Genomic DNA, 17,414 nt, shown 5'->3' on the forward strand with positions numbered 1-17,414 from the left:
AAAAGGGCCAGTTTGGGTGGTGTGCCGATCTAGATTACCGCACTGCTCTTCCTCAGCTCTGCTGCCCGTCTCCCACACAAAACCTTTCAGAAACGCGCTGTAGACAACACCCCAAACCCCCAGTGCCCCCCGGGACTTGAAGGAGTAGGGGGAAGATGGTAGGATGATATCCCACAGTACCTCTAAGTCCATGCTTGGGGCACTGCAGCAATTCACACACTAGCAGCCAGTCCACAGGCTCTAGGAAAGCCCCTCCAACACCAGCCAGCCTTTTCCCTCGCCTCAGTGGCCAAACCACGAGGGGATGGAGTCCAGAAACCGGCCCAAACTGGGTCCTGGTGGGACCATTCCACCCCAGTTGGAATCTGAGCCGCGGCCCACGGTCACGGCAAGGATTCACTGTAGGCGAGTTTCCCAAAGCCCACCTACAGCGACAGCCTCGGGGAACTAAATCCTTTCTGTGCCTATCACTTTTCCGGGCAATCGTCCAACCCGGCCTGCCAACAAAGTCCAACAGCAGCACTGACCGCCCCCTTTTTAAAAAAGGACTAACCCAAACCCCCATCTTAATACTTCACTCCGTGGGGGATCACAACGGCCTTGCGTGCAGCCGTACCCAGTCAGGAAACACTCATCTTTGGAGAGCATTAAAAATGCAAAGTAGACAAATAGCTTAAGTATTTTAATGGTTGCAACTCAGCTTAACACTATATAATGAAAATGTACAAAGAATACCATTGCAGTTTTTGGTTAGATTTAAGTCGGAGACATTCATCAATAGGCAGCTGCAGATGGGACTAGTTTCAAAGTCGTCTTTACGCCAGCTGATCAAAAGAACAGTCATTTCCCAAATAAGGCCCTGCCCAGAAAGGCCACGGCCTTCCTTCTCACTGAACTCGATACTTTTCAGGACAAGTCCTAATTTAAAATACTATCCTATGCTTAAACTAAAAACGATTTTAATATAACTTTCCTAGAGGGAAACAATCAGGAAACAAAAGGCATCGTTGTAGAATATGGTCCTTGACAAAGTCACAGTAAAAAAAAAACAACAAAACAAAAAACACCACAAGTCCTGTACACTGAACTTCCACCTCCTCAAAACAGAGGTTACTTTCTGTTCCTCAGCCTTAGAAATTCAAAGGAGAAGAACAGCATGTTATCAACTTAGGAGAGGGCATTGCGGGAGAAGAAAGTTCAAGCAGCCAAGCATTTAACCACCTTGGAAGAATGTGAAAGAAAGTGACCAAACACTGGGAACACGGGATCTACGGTCCTATCCTTGCCGACTCCTGGGTGGGTCTGTCGTCAGTCGGGGGACGGGACCGTCGCCCCTTTCCCCTCTGCCGTCCGGTGCACGGACAACCAAAAGTCCACGGCTCTTGGGGAAGGTTTTTCCTTTGCGGGGGTCGGAAACGTCGCTTGGAAATCACTACCGTTTAGGTGAGAGAAGAAGCCGGTGGCACAGTGAGCTGTGGACTCCGGTGAATATTTTTAAGGCTTGGAGTCCCAGGATGCTTTAAACGCGGTCAAGCGGAGCCCGTAGGTTCAACGACTCTTCTGGTTTGTACTAATTCCATGCCGCATGTGGGATCTAAGACCCTAAAAATCTCTCTCTGTCCTCAGTTTACATCTCTGGCCAATCTGAAGTTACAATGAACGGTCTGTGCCTGAAAGGAATCCCTCTATCGAACAATACCTATACAAACAACGATCCACTGTTACAAAGTCATAGGGTCACTAGGACGATCCTTAATATCCTTTCTGAACCAAACAGCATTCCTCACCACCACTGTAGTGCATCAACTTCACAGCCAGGATCCCCAAGATCAAAAAGTTTGCACAACACAGATAATAACTTAAAAAAAAAACAAAACAACAAAACCCCCCCAAAAAACAACACATACCGCTTACAGAACCCGGGGAACGTTTTCCACTCTTCGGGCCGCTACAGGCGTAATTTGTTAGGGTGCTGCTCCATATATGTTTTTGTTGTTTTTTAGGGGTACAGAGCACGGCAGGGAACAAGTATAGTTTATTATATTGTCAGAAGAGAAAGTTGTGGCAACTGAAACGTTTCAAGGTCTTTCAAGTTAGATAAAAATGGACCGGCAGAGACGTTAAAGTGTTCTCAGAATGGAAAAAGTTGGAGCTGAAATGTGATAACAAACCAGTTGCAAAATTGTACAGCAGCCATCTCTTGAGGTCAAGCCAGGTACCCAGATGTCCAAGAAACCTTCAGGACACATCTGCAGGACAGAAAAAATAGTCAGCGGTGAAAACTCCAGCAGAGTCACCTTCCTTAACTGCTATCCTGAGCCGTACAAGCGTTTCAGAGCATCGCTTGCCCACAGCTTCTTGGGCTCCTTCCATTTCGGTGTAAGTTATGGAGCGTGGTGATCGGCCAGAGGTTTAGGACCAAGAAAGAACAAAACAGAATCACCACCCACCTCCAAACGCAGCCTGGGACCCCCCCTCTCACAACCCTGAGGAGTTAACCAGGGAGTGGGAGGTGTTTATCACCATTCACTTTCTTCAACGCCAAAGGGGGAAAAAAAAATAGAAGAACAAAAGGACAATCGCCTGGTTAAGACTGGGTATTTAGCCCAAACCCAGTCACTGTTTTACTTAGGAGCGACCCCCTGCTTTGGGTCGAGAACATGCCTGGCCCTCCCGGGGTCACATTTCTAAATGGGTGAGGAACACGATAGGAAATCCTATTTTGGGTACTGACCCACCCCTAAAAGAGTCCTGGCAGGGTGGAGGATACTTACAGCTTGTTGGGCGGGCCCCGTATCGTCGCATGATCTGATCGTGTGTGAATTTCACAAAAGATTCGTATTGTTCTGTGAGGGGAAGAGGCAGAGCACTGTACCTGACTGAGGTGGCCTCTCCTTCTCCTTTCCCTCCCTCTCTCCCTACGCTCAAACCCGCCACTGTCCTCCCCGGCATTTCCCAAAGCCGCTCCTCTCTCCAAACCCACTGCCAGGAACCCCGATCCAGCCGGAAACGGTGAGGCTTACGGTTTCATGATCTCGGCTGGTTTCCCAGCGGAAAACCACGCGTGCGCTTCTGTGCCCAGAGATGCAATAGTGGCCCTGGCACTCGCCAGCCACATACATTCCTCCACTGGGATCCCCAAGTGGGATGGGGACTGTGTCATCTCTTGCGCTGAGCTCAAACCTTAGCACTTGGCACCTGGGCAGTGCTGAACAAATCCCCCACAGGTAATTTCCACATCTCAGCTAAATTTAGGGTTTTTCCTCCCCCACGCTCTAGGCCCAACTGGGAGGCAGCAGAAACAAGCCTGCCGGCCAAGAACTTTGGGAATACAATAGTTTAGATATCTGCATCACGGTTCCTCCCCGATTAGCACGGGAGATCGAAGGGGACATTTGCTTCTGCCATAATGTGTGTCACGGCTGGGATGTCGCTGGGGAACATTCGTCTGATGACACGAGCCCGACGGAGCACGGTGCTCCTACTGCAGCGGCGGAAGAAACAGCTTCTGCGCATGCCCGTGGCAGAGCGGGGAAGGGAGAGTTTTTGCAAGAACCCATCTCTCACTTTGCAGGTGTGGTCTGTTTTCCATCCCCTAGAGAAGGCAACACCTACCCCTAAAATACTTAATCATTCCTTTTTTTCTCTCCTCTACCGGGCTAGGTTCCGAAAGGAGCTGGAACCACAAACATTATTTTACTTATGAAACTGTATGACAAACATAACTGGATTCAAAGTTAAAATGGCATCTCAACTATTTGGTACTCCTAGACTGTTTTTCCTTTGCATCACAAAGTTCTCTTTCCAAGAGGGAGAAAACAACAGCCACCTGAATCTGCCTTGTCAAGTGAAGGCCCGCTTGGCCCCTTACCAATGACTTAAAAATGCATGCTCTCTTTGGCTCTATTTTCACTTTGGCTGCAGCTCGTCATTCTTCAGAGAAGGCCTGATTTGAAAACTCGGACCCAGCCGCTGCCTCAACTTACCTGCTAGCTTTGTATTGAGGATCTGCTCGTATTCCTCTCGGATCCTGTCTTCATAGTCTTTCAGCAGACGCTCGCACAAAATTCCAACCTGCCGTAAGGTGAACGTTGGCTGGTCTTTCTTCACCCACGGTGAACCTGGCCAAAGAACAAACCTGAGGTGAACAACTGGGGATGGAAATAGCTTAAGGAGATGGGGGAGGAAAAAAAAAAAAACGGATTCGGGTGTACTGGGAGCCATTTCTGGGAAACGGCATTATCTCATGAAGAAAGCCCCAGTCTGGGAGGCAGGGGGCCTGGGTTACAATAGTTTAGACCTTGCCACTGGCCTACTGCATAACTTTAAGCAAGTTACAACCTCTCAGCCTCAGTTTCCTTGTCTGAAAAATGGGAATAATAATCCCTGCCTCCCAGGGATGTTGGGTGATTCTTGATGTAAAAGCACTTTAAAGGGCCATGCAAGCTCACAGTTAATTTATGATCTCCCCTACCCCCCAAATTCTCAGCATCATCCAAAATCCTTTCTATCCAATCTAGTTTTATGTACAGACAAGTCTAGCAAGGTTAACAACGATCAAACCACTGATCTTCGAAGCCCTGATTCCAGTAATGGCAAATATCTGAAATTTGCCCCCTCGCAAGGATCCAAATAAATGTGATTGTCTTTTTACCAAATGGGCTCACCCTCCTGGGAAATCAGCGTGAACGTAATTTACAGTTCCTACTATGGTATCACTCAGGAAATGATTTCAAGGGTGGGCGGGGGGAATTAAAGCAGTGGGCTGGGAGTGAACCAACTTCAAACTCTGGAACCAGTCCGCAAATTCCCTAATCTACCTGCACCTGTGTTTGGCCATCTCCAAAATGATACCTGCCCCCAAGGTCAAACTTTGGGAGGAGACTTTTTGGGAAAATATAATCGATCGGTAAGTGTTCTGAGTTACCTGGTGATAGCTCCTACTGTACCCAAATATTCACGTGCGGTACTGTGGGAGATCATTAAGAATTTCTACATCCTCTGCCTTAGGAAATACTGGGGTGTGTTTCTTTTTTGCCTGGGGTCTCCCAAGCAAGATCCAGGTGCCACAGACTGGCTGCAACTGAATCTGGACGATTCCCACATGAAATGAGGAGAGGACGATGCGACAAGAAGAGATTGGGAGGAGAGTGAGAAGGCTTTTACCATTATCTGCTAAGGCAGGAAGAGAAAGAGCCATAAGTACTGGCGCTTTGCACATAGTAAGCGCTTAATAAATGCCATCATCATTATTATTATTACTGGCTTTGGGGCCCAAGAAGAGGCCTATATTGAAAACTATACCATTAACACCATTGGTTTCTACATTAAAGGATAGGATTTTTTAAGTGCTAAGAGTTCATTTGTTCTTATTCTTTATGCCTGATTTTTAAAATCTGAATTTTCACCACCAAGCTTTGATCAAATTCTCTGTCCTTGCAAACAAATTAGGGTTTTTTTGTTCATTTTTTTCCAGATTACTCCAGAGCCCATGGGAGGTCGGTTGATGAACAGATCACATATTAAGGTTGACCCAGTCCCAGGTGGGTTGCAAGGAGGACAGTCCACATTGTAAGACTTTCCTGGGGAAATTTTCCCAAGCAGAAACGGTATTTCTTGGTGACAAGTGTTCCCACGCACCTGCAATGAAACAGTGTTTGAAAAAGGACCGGCGGGGAGAGGAGAGTTAATATCCAGTCACTGTCTCCGTTTAGTTTTTCGTAGGCCAGGCTTGATGAAGTGACTGTGTTTTGTTTCATGAATCCAGTTGGGCAGTCCCAAAACGAGGGGCAGGTGTGATGACGAGAGTGTCCAGGCAGACTGAAAGTTGTTAGCTCGGACACCGAGACCCATCAGAGCGACTGATGCCACGGCCAACTCGACCCACCCTTGATGTTCCCTCCGGGACAAAATGCTACACAAATACCATACAAATCCCCCTTCAATCCCAAGTGACCCCATTCGTAACCAAGGAATGACCACCATAGTCACTTAATGCCTCTCCCCTAATTAGCTGGTGGTCTCAACCAGGTCCCCAGGGTCCGACATCCCCCATCACAATCATCCTGGAACCCAAACCCAGGACGTGGAGACTGGACACCGTCTCAACCTTGAAGATTCCCTCTGGGTCCGGGTTGAAAACAGTGTGGGCCATTCCATGCAAGTTCTGCAGATAAGTCTTTTAATCGCCACAGATGCCAAACTAGTATTAAATCACATCAAAAAAACAAGAATTACAAGGGAAAGGGGTGGCGGCCAAAACTGGTGAGTGGACATCGTAAATGAGTTTCCAATAATATTCACTGTAAATGTGAGTGCCAAATGGCACTCACACGTAACCTCACTTTTGTAAAGTCATAGTTCAAATATCAAAATATCTCCACCTACTTCAGATGGCTTCTCCATGGTTTCCCTATTGTCTCATGCCACTTTCCAAACTTTCAGTACAATAATTATCAATCGTATTTATTGAGTGCTTACTGTGTGCAGAGCACTGTACTAAGCGCTTATAAAAGCATCTAAGGAGACATTACTAATCCTGTCAACTAGAATCAACAGACATAACTTCCTAAGACATGCATTAAACTGCTGAAAGTTTGTGGCAATTCTTGTAGGGGATTTTGATTTTTGTCAAAGGAAAAAAAAAAACCCACCACGTTAATTTAGCAAAGGAGAGTTTAAAAATTAGCAAGATGTCCTTACCTGGTGAACTAGGTGCTGTAAGTATTGAACAGTGAGAATGACTCTCAGGAGCACAAGCGTCACTCTGATTAACACCCTCCAACTGTCTTCGTCTCTGATAACGACTATATTCTTGTTTAATGTTCCAAAATATTTGCTCTAATAAAACAGAAACAAATTAAGACACCCACCATGTTTGTTTCCCAATTCTTTCTGCCAAGAACTTAGATCTTAAGCCCCTCTTTAAATCCCAATATATTACTTTCAAATGGACACACTAAACTTGCCCCTTAGCCACTATCACTTGCCCTCCTTGACAACACTGCCAGGTCATTCTAGCTTTTTGCTCTAATTTTCCTCATTAGAGCTACCGTGCCCTCATCATTATAAGCTACTATTTATTGGGCGTCCACAAGTCAAGTCCCCAGATGGACAATTCAAGTGAACAAGTTGACACCTATAAAGTGAGGCCCAATTCTCAGCTTCGCTTTGACGAGGGACTATGCCAAAGAGTGAGCCAGGTTGTAACGGAGTAACGGACAAAAGTCACTGGTCCTGCTTCCCCGAGGAAGCAGTGGTTCGGGGGAGTGCCAGAAGACTGTTTAAGAGAACTTTCTAATGTCGTTCACTCCATTTTTTTTAAAAGCCACTTCCCGGAACAACAGAGGATGCAGCCATCACAGATCACTTTCAGGATTTTGCAAAGCCGGTGCCAAATTGTGAGCTCAGCACTTGAGATGGCCTTCAGACATTTTCACAAGACCTACCTGTCATCTTTAAATTATGGATGATAAACTACTTATTTATCCCCCTCTGGCCTGTAAGCTCATTGTGGGCAGGGAATGTGTCTGTCTATTGTTGCATTGTACTCTCCCAAGAGCTCTTTGCAGAGTTAAGCGCTCAAATATGATTGATTGCCCAGGAAGATCCAGGCTCCCACATACTTCCCAAACCTCTGACATGACTCTTTCCCACACATCTCTATCTCCCTCCTGCAGATCCACCTCTCGTCCTGTCGATCCGAGCCGTCCACCTCTGTGATCCTATATTACAACTCTTCCCCATCTTCCTCGATCGACTCAACTCCAGCCGAGGACGGTGCCCGGTCCCTCCCCCGTTTCTTTCCCCACTGCTGACAATGCTGCCGGCTCCACTCGGAAAAGTCTCCGGGATCAAACTGACAAGTGAGCTTCCTCCCTTCCTCCTCCCCTAGACGGGCAAGTACGCATCTGTAATTATTTATATTAATGTCTGTCTCCCCCCTCTAGACTATAAGCTGGTTGTGGGCAGGGTATGTATCTGTTTATTGTTATTTTGCACTCTACCAAGCACTCAGTACGGTGCTCTGCTCACAGTAAGTACTCAATACATAAGACTGAATGAATGAAGTTCTATGTGGGCGCGGAGTGCGGCAACCAACTGTATTATATTGTGGTAGGAATAGTATTTATTCAGTGCTTTTACTGGGTGCAGAGTTCTGTCCCTCGGAGGGCTTACAACTGAACAACTGCACTCTCCCTTGTGTTTCGTACAGTTTCCTGCACAGAATAATAATAATAATGGTATTTATTAAGAGCTTAGTATGTGCAAAGCACTGTTCTAAGTGCAGTGAGAGCTCGATAAAGACCACTGATTAATTGATACAACTTCAGGCTTCAAAGTGGCTTATCCGGACCCACCATAATAGGCTCAAAAGCAGATTCACTGGCTCCATGCAGACCATCAAACTTCCCCCCTTGTTTTCTGTATATATTTATCTTTACTATACCTTTACCCGAGAAGCTACAAAATTATACTCAGTGATAGGTAAATAGGTTATCATTGTGGGATATAAAGTTGGGTACCAGTATTAAAGCCCAAAGGTGCAAATGTGACCATACAATAGCTCTTTCCTCACCACTTCCTTCCTCATCTCCCAAATCTTCTGTTACAGAAATTAATAATAATGGCATTTATTGAGCACTTACTATGTGCAAAGCACTGTTCTGAGCGCTGGGGGATACAAGGTAATCAGGTTGTCCCATGGGGGGCTCACAGGCTTCATCCCCATTTTACAGATGAGGGAACTGAGGCCCAGAGAAGTGAATTGACTTGCCCAAAGTCACACAGCTGACAAGTAGCGGAGGCTGGATTTGAACCCACGACCTCTGACTCCAAAGCCCAGGCTCTTTCCATTGAGTCACGGAAACTACTGTAGTTCTGTGCAATCTATAAATTGCTGAAGCTTCCTACTGACCCTACCTTCAAGACACTCTCAGATTTAGCAAAATCTGAAAGAAAATATAAAAAAAAAAAAGTGCAAGTGTGAAGAGAGTATTGCTCCTGGGAGCAAAAGTCCTTCAATAAACCGATCAATTGGGAAGATAAAACTTTTGGGCTGAAAGGAGGACTGACCCAGAAGATTGGACATTGTTTGCACATGATTTTTAAAGGGAATCAATCCCGGAGATTATCAAATGCCCTTGGATATCCTTTGGTCCGGCACTCTCCATGAAAGATAGTGTTGAAAAAACAAACAAACAAAAAAAAAAACCTCTCACAGTAACAATGATTGGGGAATCACATTTTTAACATTCACTTTTATGGGGTTGGCCTTATTCAGACAATACATATACACACACATCTCATTTTGCCTTCTAAAAGTAGCAGCATGGTCTAGTGGAAAGAGCACAGGCGTGGGAGTTAGAGGACCTGGGTTCTAATTCCAGCTCCACCACCTGCCTGCTGTGTGAATTTGGGCAAGTCACTTAATTTACCTATGCCAAGTTTCCCCCATCTGTAAAATGGGGATTCAGTGTCTGTTCTCCCTCCTACTTAGACTGCGGTGAGCCTTGTGTGGGACAGAGATTGTTTCCAATCTGGTAATCTGTACCTACCCCAGGCTTTAGAAAACGCCTGGCACGTTGTAACCACTTAATACCTCAACCATAATTATTAAACGGATTCTGGAGACAATTTTCAAAGCTATTCTGAATGAGAAGTCATTAATCAAGCCAGGTAAATCCGGAAAGAAACAAAAGTATCATGCATTCACAAGTATGACTGAATTGCGCTCCAGGTTACAAGTCTCGGAACAGTACCAATACAAGTCACCACTACTCGATACAATTAATCTTCAGGCATTTGGTTCAATCAGTGGTACTCCGTAATTTATCATGTGCAGAGCACTGTACTAAGCCCTTGGGAGAGTACAATACAACAGAACTGGCAGACACGTTCCCTGCCCATAATGAGTTTACAGGCCACAGGAGTTCACTTTAAGATGTCGAGATAACTTCCCCATACCTAACCACTTGCTAGATTGGTATAAAGCCGGGCTTTGACATTTTAAGAAGCGACTAGATATCAAAGACCATTTGGGGCAATAGGGGCTTAAAGGGACCCCTTTAAACCTATCCCATAAACCGGGCTTCGACATTTTAAGAAGTGACTAGATATCAAAGACCATTTGGGGCAACAGGGGCTTAAAGGGACCCCTTTAAACCTATCCCATAAACCGGGCTTCGACATTTTAAGAAGCGACTAGATATCAAAGACCATTTGGGGCAATAGGGGCTTAAAGGGACCCCTTTAAACCTATCCCATAAACCGGGCTTCGACATTTTATGAAGCGACTAGGTATCAAAGACCCTTAGTACAGTGCTCTGCACATAGTAAGCGCTCAATAAATACAATTGATTGATTGATTTGGGACCCCTTTAAACCTATCCCTCTTTAGACCACACTTCCTTTACATCTGGATGATCTCTGGCTTTTCCATCTTCTCCTGAAAGCTACACCTCCAACCATCTCGCCATTCTCTCCACCCTCTTCCCCACCGGTCTCTTCTGACTTCAAAAGGGCCACAAAGTGGCTCGGATCCCGCCGTCTCCCCCTGCTAGCCCGTAGCCAGGCCCCATCCTTTAGTCGCCCTATGGTGGTCAACCAGTGGCCACTGAATACGGGCCCTGTGGGATCTAAAATGACCATTCTCCTGATCTCTGGCCCGGGCGGTCTTGATTTTCTGGAATAACGGTCCCCAAACGCCTCCCCTCCACCGCCCAAGTTTTGTGACCATCCTCCCACTTGGGCAGGACTGGTCCCCCTAGACGACCTCTCGCCCGAACATTTCGCTCAATTCCTTCACACCCTGCCCTAAAACGGCAGCGTGGAAACAGCGTGGCTTAGTGGCAAGAGCACGGGCATGAGAGTCAGAGGCCTGGGGTTCTAATCCCGGCTCCGCCGACTTGTCTGCTGAGTGACCTTGGGTAAGCCGCTTCACTTCTCTGAGCCTCAGTCACCTCATCTGTCAAATGGGGATTGAGACTGTGAGCCCTAAGTGGGACAATCTGATTACCTTGTATCTCCCCCCACACTCAGAATAGTGCTTGGCGCGTAGTAAGCATTTAAATACAATCATTATTATTTTTATTATTATTAAATGGGGAATTCAGCCAGCCGGGCGCATTGGGGCCTACCCCAGCCCTTGAACAGCACTTGTCACATAGTAAGGGCTTAACAAATACAATCATTATTATTTTTATTATTATTAAATGGGGAATCCAGCCAGCCGGGCGTATTGGGTCCTAACCCCAGCCCTTGAACAGCGCTTGTCACATAGTAAGGGCTTAACAAATACAATCATCATTATTTTTATTATTATTAAACGGGGAATCCAGCCAGCCAGCCGCATTGGGTCCTACCCCAGCCCTTACAACAGTGCATGGTAAGAGCCTCACAAATATCATCATTATTATTATAATTATTAAACGGGGCAGGCAGCCAGGCAGCTGGGCACATTGGGTCCTACCCCAGCCCTTCGAACAGCGCTTGTCACATAGTAAGCGCCTGGGCAAGTCACTTAACTTCACTGGGCCTCAGTTCCCTCATCTGTAAAATGGGGATGAAGACTGAGAGTCCCACGTGGGATAACATGATTACCTTGTATCTGCTCCAGTGCTTAGAACAGTGCTTGGCACATAGCGCTTAATACCAACATTATTATTATTTATATTAACAAATACCATTATTATGATTATTATTAACCAGGGAATCCAGCCAGCCGGGCGCCCACTGTTGGGTAGGGACCGTCTCTATGTGTTGCCAACTTGTACTTCCCAAGCACTTAGTACAGTGCTCTGCACATAGTAAGCGCTCAATAAATACGACTGAATGAATGAAATGTGGCAGAGCCCGAATTCGAACCCACGACCTCTGACTCCAAAGCCTGTGCTCTTTCCACTGAGCCACGCTGCTCCTTCACATAGTAAGCGTTTAACAAATGCCATTATTATTATTATTATTATTATTACTATTATAACAGGTGCTGTGGGGAGGGGAAGGAGGTAAGGTGGGAGGGGATGGGGGGATTCTTGTTCTCATCACAATGCCTCTCAATAAATACAATTGAATGAATGAATGCTGCCAACTTGGACTTCCCAAGCGCTTAGTCCAGTGCTCTGCACACAGTAAGCGCTCAATCAATATGATTGAATGAATGAATGTTGCCAACTTGGACTTCCCAAGCGCTTAGTTCAGTGCTCTGCACACAGTAAATGCTCAATAAATACGATTGAATGAATGAACGTTGCCAACTTGGGACGTCCCAAGCGCTTAGTCCAGTGCTCCGCACACAGTAGGCGCTCAATCAATACGACTGAATGAACGAATGTTGCCAACTTGGACTTCCCAAGCACTTAGTCCAGTGCTCCGCACACAGTAAGCGCTCAATCAGTACGACTGAATGACTGAATGTTGCCAACTTGGGACTTCCCAAGCGCTTAGTCCGGTGCTCTGCGCACAGTAAGCGCTCAATCAATACGATTGTGAGCCCATTGTTGGGTAGGGACCATCTCTATATGTTGCCAACTTGGGACTTCCAAAGCGCTTAGTCCAGTGCTCTGCACACAGTAAGTGCTCACTCAATATGACAGAATGAATGAATGAATGAATATTGCCAACTTGGACTTCCCAAGCGCTTAGTCCAGTGCTCTGCACACAGTAAGCGCTCAATCAAAACGACAGAATGAATGAATGTTGCCAACTTGGCCTTCCCAAGCGCTTAGTCCGGTGCTCTCTGCACACAGTAGGCACTCAATCAATATGACAATGAATGAATGTTGCCAACTTGGGACTTCTCAAGCGCTTAGTCCGGTGCTCTGCGCACAGTAGGCGCTCAGTCAATAGGATTGTGAGCCCATTGTTGGGTAGGGACCGTCTCTGTATGTTGCCAACTTGGACGTCCCAAGCGCTTAGTCCAGTGCTCCGCACACAGTAAGCGCTCAATCAGTACGACTGAATGAATGAATGTTGCCAACTTGGGACTTCCCAAGCGCTTAGTCCGGTGCTCTGCGCACAGTAGGTGCTCAATAAATATGACTGAATGGATGAATGTTGCCAACTTGGACTTCCCAAGCGCTCAGTCCGGTGCTCTGCACACAGTGGGCACTCAATCAATATGATTGAATGAATGTTGCCAACTTGGACATCCCAAGCGCTTAGTCCAGTGCTCTGCACACAGTAAGCGCTCAATCAATACGATTGTGAGCCCATTGTTGGGTAGGGACCATCTCTATATGTTGCCAACTTGGGACTTCCAAAGCGCTTAGTCCGGTGCTCTGCGCACAGTAATTGCTCAATCAATACGACTGACTGAATGAATGAATGTTGGCAACTCGGACTTCCCAAGCGCTTAGTCCGGTGCTCCGCGCACAGTGGGCGCTCAATCAATACGACTGAATGAATGAATGAATGTTGGCAACTCGGACGTCCCAAGCGCTTAGTCCGGTGCTCTGTGCACAGTGGGCGCTCAATCAATACGACTGAATGAATAAATGTTGCCAACTTGGACGTCCCAAGCGCTCAGTCCAGTGCTCCGCACACAGTAAGCGCTCAATCAATACGACGGAATGAATGAATGAATGTTGCCAACTCGGACTTCCCAAGCGCTTAGTCCAGTGCTCTGCGCATAGAAAGCGCTCAATCAATACGACTGACTGAATGAATGAATGTTGCCAACTTGGACTTCCCAAGCGCTTAGTCCGGTGCTCTGCGCACAGTAATTGCTCAATCAATACGACTGAATGAATGAATGAATGAATGTTTGCAACTTGGACTTCCCAAGCGCTTAGTCCAGTGCTCTCTGCACACAGCGGGCGCTCAATCAATACGACTGACTGAATGAATGAATGTTGGCAACTTGGACTTCCCAAGCGCTTAATCCGGTGCTCCGCACACAGTGGGCGCTCAATCAATACGACTGAATGAATGAATGTTGGCAACTTGGACGTCCCAAGCGCTTAGTCCGGTGCTCCGCACACAGTGCACTATTAATCAATACGACTGAATGAATGAATGAATGTTGGCAACTTGGACTTCCCAAGCGCTTAATCCGGTGCTCTGCGCACAGTGGGCGCTTAATCAATACGACTGAATGAATGAATGAATGAATGCTGGCAACTTGGACTTCCCAAGCGCTTAGTCCGGTGCTCTGCACAGAGTAAGCGCTCAATCAATACGACTGAATGAATGAATGTTGGCAACTTGGACGTCCCAAGCGCTTAGTCCGGTGCTCTGTGCACAGTGGACGCTTAATCAGTATGACTGAATGAATGAATGTTGGCAACTTGGACTTCCCAAGCGCTTAGTCCGGTGCTCCGCACAGAGTAAGTGCTCAATCAATACGACTGAACGAATGAATGAATGTTGGCAACATGGACTTCCCAAGCGCTTAGTCCGGTGCTCTGCACAGAGTAAGTGCTCAATCAATACGACTGACTGAATGAATGAATGTTTGCAACTTGGACTTCCCAAGCGCTTAGTCCAGTGCTCTCTGCACACAGCGGGCGCTTAATCAATACGACTGAATGAATGAATGAATGTTGGCAACTTGGACTTCCCAAGCGCTTAATCCGGTGCGCTGCACACAGTGGGTGCTTAATCAATACGACTGAATGAATGAATGAATGTTGGCAACTTGGACTTCCCAAGCGCTTAGTCCGGTGCTCCGCGCACAGTGGGCGCTCAATCAATACGACTGAATGAATGAATGTTGGCAACCTGGACTTCCCAAGCGCTTAGTCCGGTGCTCTGCGCACAGTCAGCGCTCAATCAATACGACTGAATGAATGAATGAATGTTGGCAACTTGGACTTCCCAAGCGCTTAGTCCAGTGCTCTGCACACAGTAGGTGCTCAATCAATACGACTGAATGAATGAATGTTGGCAATTTGGACGTCCCAAGCGCTTAGTCCGGTGCTCTCTGCACACAGTGGGTGCTCAATCAATACGACTGACTGACTGAATGAATATTGCCAACTCGGACTTCCCAAGCGCTTAGTCCGGTGCTCTGCGCACAGTAAGTGCTCAATCAATGCGACTGAATGAATGAATGAATGTTGGCAACTTGGACTTCCCAAGCGCTTAGTCCAGTGCTCCGCACACAGTCAGCGCTCAATCAATACGACTGAATGAATGAATGAATGTTGGCAACTTGGACGTCCCAGGCGCTTAGTCCGGTGCTCCGCGCACAGTGGGCGCTCAATCAATACGACGGAATGAATGAATGAATGAATGGACGGAGGGATGGGGGGGAGGGTGCGAGGCCTGGGCGGTCCTCTTTAAGTTTCCGCTCCGCACGGGAAAAGCGGCGAACAATACGGACGTCAGCGCGGCGGAGGAAGCTCGAGGCCTCCCCCTCCCCCTCCGCCCCCCGGGCTCTCCTCAGGCCCTCCCCCCTCCCCCCTCTCCCCTGAGGCGAGGCGGCGGCCCCCGTTACCGGGCGTCGGGAGGCGCCTGTCGGCCGTGGTCGGTTGAGGCGGCGGCGGCGGCGGCAGCGGCGGCGACGATGGCTGAGGCGGGTCCGGGCCCGGCTCGCGGAGGGCGGCGGCGGCGGCGGCGGCGTTGGGCAGGGGCAGGGCGAGGGCGAGGGGCGCGCACCGCCGCCGCTTCGGGGAGCCCGGGCTCAGCAAGGCCGCCTCGAACTCCATGGGCCGCTTCAGGGTGGCCCCGCACGCCATGGCGGCGGTCCGGCGGCTCCCCCCACAGCTCGGCCGCCGAGGCCCCGCTCCGAGCCGGCTCCAATGGCGCCTCCCTCAGCCGGGGCCCACCCCCGCCGCCCCCCCGCCCCCCTTGTGACGTCACGCGGACGGCCCCATCCCGCGGCGGGGGGAGGACGAGCCCAACGGGCCGGGGGCCCCACGGGCCCGCCGCGGGACGGGGCCCCTGCGCACCCCTCCTCCGCGGGGCGGAGTGGAAACGCCCGAACGGGGCGGGGGCGTGGGGGGCACGAGGAGGGTCACCAAGCAACCGCGGGGGGGGGGGGGGGGCCCTCCCGCCAGCGCCCCCTCCAGGGCGGACGCGCGCACCTTCATTCCTGCAATCCTATTTATTCATTCATTCATTCAATCGTGATTATTCATTCATTCATTCGATCGCATTTATTCATTCATTCATTCGATCGCATTCATTCATTCAATCATATTTATTCATTCATTCAATCGTATTTATTCATTCATTCGATCGCATTCATTCAATCGTATTTATTCATTCATTCGTTCGTTCAATCGTATTTATTCATTCATTCAATCGTATTTATTCATTCATTCGATCGCATTCATTCATTCAATCGTGTTTATTCATTCATTCATTCGATCGCATTCATGCATTCAATCGTATTTATTCATTCATTCATTCAATCGTATTTATTCATTCATTCATTCGATCGCATTCATTCATTCGTTCATTCAGTCGTATTTATTCATTCATTCATTCGATCGCATTCATTCATTCAATCGTATTTATTCATTCAATCGTATTTATTCATTCATTCGATTGCATTCATTCATTCATTCAATCGTATTTATTCATTCATTCATTCATTCAATCGTATTTATTCATTCATTCAATCATATTTATTCATTCAATCGTATTCATTCATTCAATCGTATTCATTCAATCGTATTTATTTATTCATTCATTCGTTCAATTGTATTATTCATTCATTTAATCGTATTCATTCATTCATTCAATCCTATTCATTCATTCAATCGTATTTATTTATTCATTCATTCAATCGTATTTATTTATTTAAAAATATTTATTTATTCATTCATTCGTTCAATCATATTCATCCATTCAATCATATTCATTCATTCATTCATTCAGTCGTATTCATTCAACCATATTTACGAATCATTCATTCATATTAATTCATTCATTTGTATTAATTCATTCAATCGTATTTATTCACTCATTCATTCAATCGCATTTATTCATTCATTCACTCATTCAATCGTATTTATTGAGGGCTTACTGTGTGCAGAGCACTGGACTAAGCGCTTGGGAAGTCCAAGTTGGCAACGTCTAGAGACGGTCCCTACCCTACAGCGGGCTCACAGTCTAGAAGGGGGAGACGGACAACAAAACAAAACATATAAACCAAATAAAATAAATAGAATAAATACATACAAGTAAAATAAGTAAATAGAGTAATTCATTCATTCAATCGTATTTATTGAGCGCTTACTGTGTGCAGAGCACTGGACTAAGCACTTGGGAAGTACAAGTTGGCAACATATAGAGACGGTCATTCATTCATTCATTCAATCGTATTTATTGAGCGCTTACTGTGTGCAGAGCACTGGACTAAGCGCTTGGGAAGTACAAGTTGGCAACATCTAGAGACGGTCTCTACCCAACAGTGGGCTCACAGTCTAGAAGGGGGAGACAGACAACAAAACAAAACATATTAACAA

The 17,414-nt window shown here is 47.0% G+C and overlaps 1 protein-coding gene across 2 annotated transcripts; it reads right to left on the minus strand.

Annotated features, from left to right (window-relative positions):
• Window positions 1-665: 665 nt before the first annotated feature.
• On the minus strand, window positions 666-15,710 carry AKIRIN1 (akirin 1). Of its 2 annotated transcripts, none has more exons than XR_005454340.1 (5): window positions 15,437-15,710; window positions 6,703-6,840; window positions 3,987-4,121; window positions 2,775-2,869; window positions 666-2,249 (listed from the first exon to the last, which is right to left on the minus strand). XR_005454340.1 is itself a non-coding variant. In XM_038757755.1 (5 exons), the coding sequence occupies exons 1-5, from the start codon at window positions 15,675-15,677 to the stop codon at window positions 2,239-2,241; spliced, it is 597 nt and encodes a 198-aa protein (XP_038613683.1). In that variant the 5' UTR covers window positions 15,678-15,695; the 3' UTR covers window positions 666-2,238. The 2 variants fall into 2 exon arrangements, 1 of the variants encoding a protein (XP_038613683.1); XM_038757755.1 differs by having other exon boundaries at window positions 2,775-2,846; window positions 15,437-15,695.
• Window positions 15,711-17,414: the final 1,704 nt, after the last annotated feature.

This window comes from Tachyglossus aculeatus, chromosome 16 (assembly GCF_015852505.1).
Source record: "Tachyglossus aculeatus isolate mTacAcu1 chromosome 16, mTacAcu1.pri, whole genome shotgun sequence".
Lineage (NCBI taxonomy): Eukaryota > Metazoa > Chordata > Mammalia > Monotremata > Tachyglossidae > Tachyglossus > Tachyglossus aculeatus.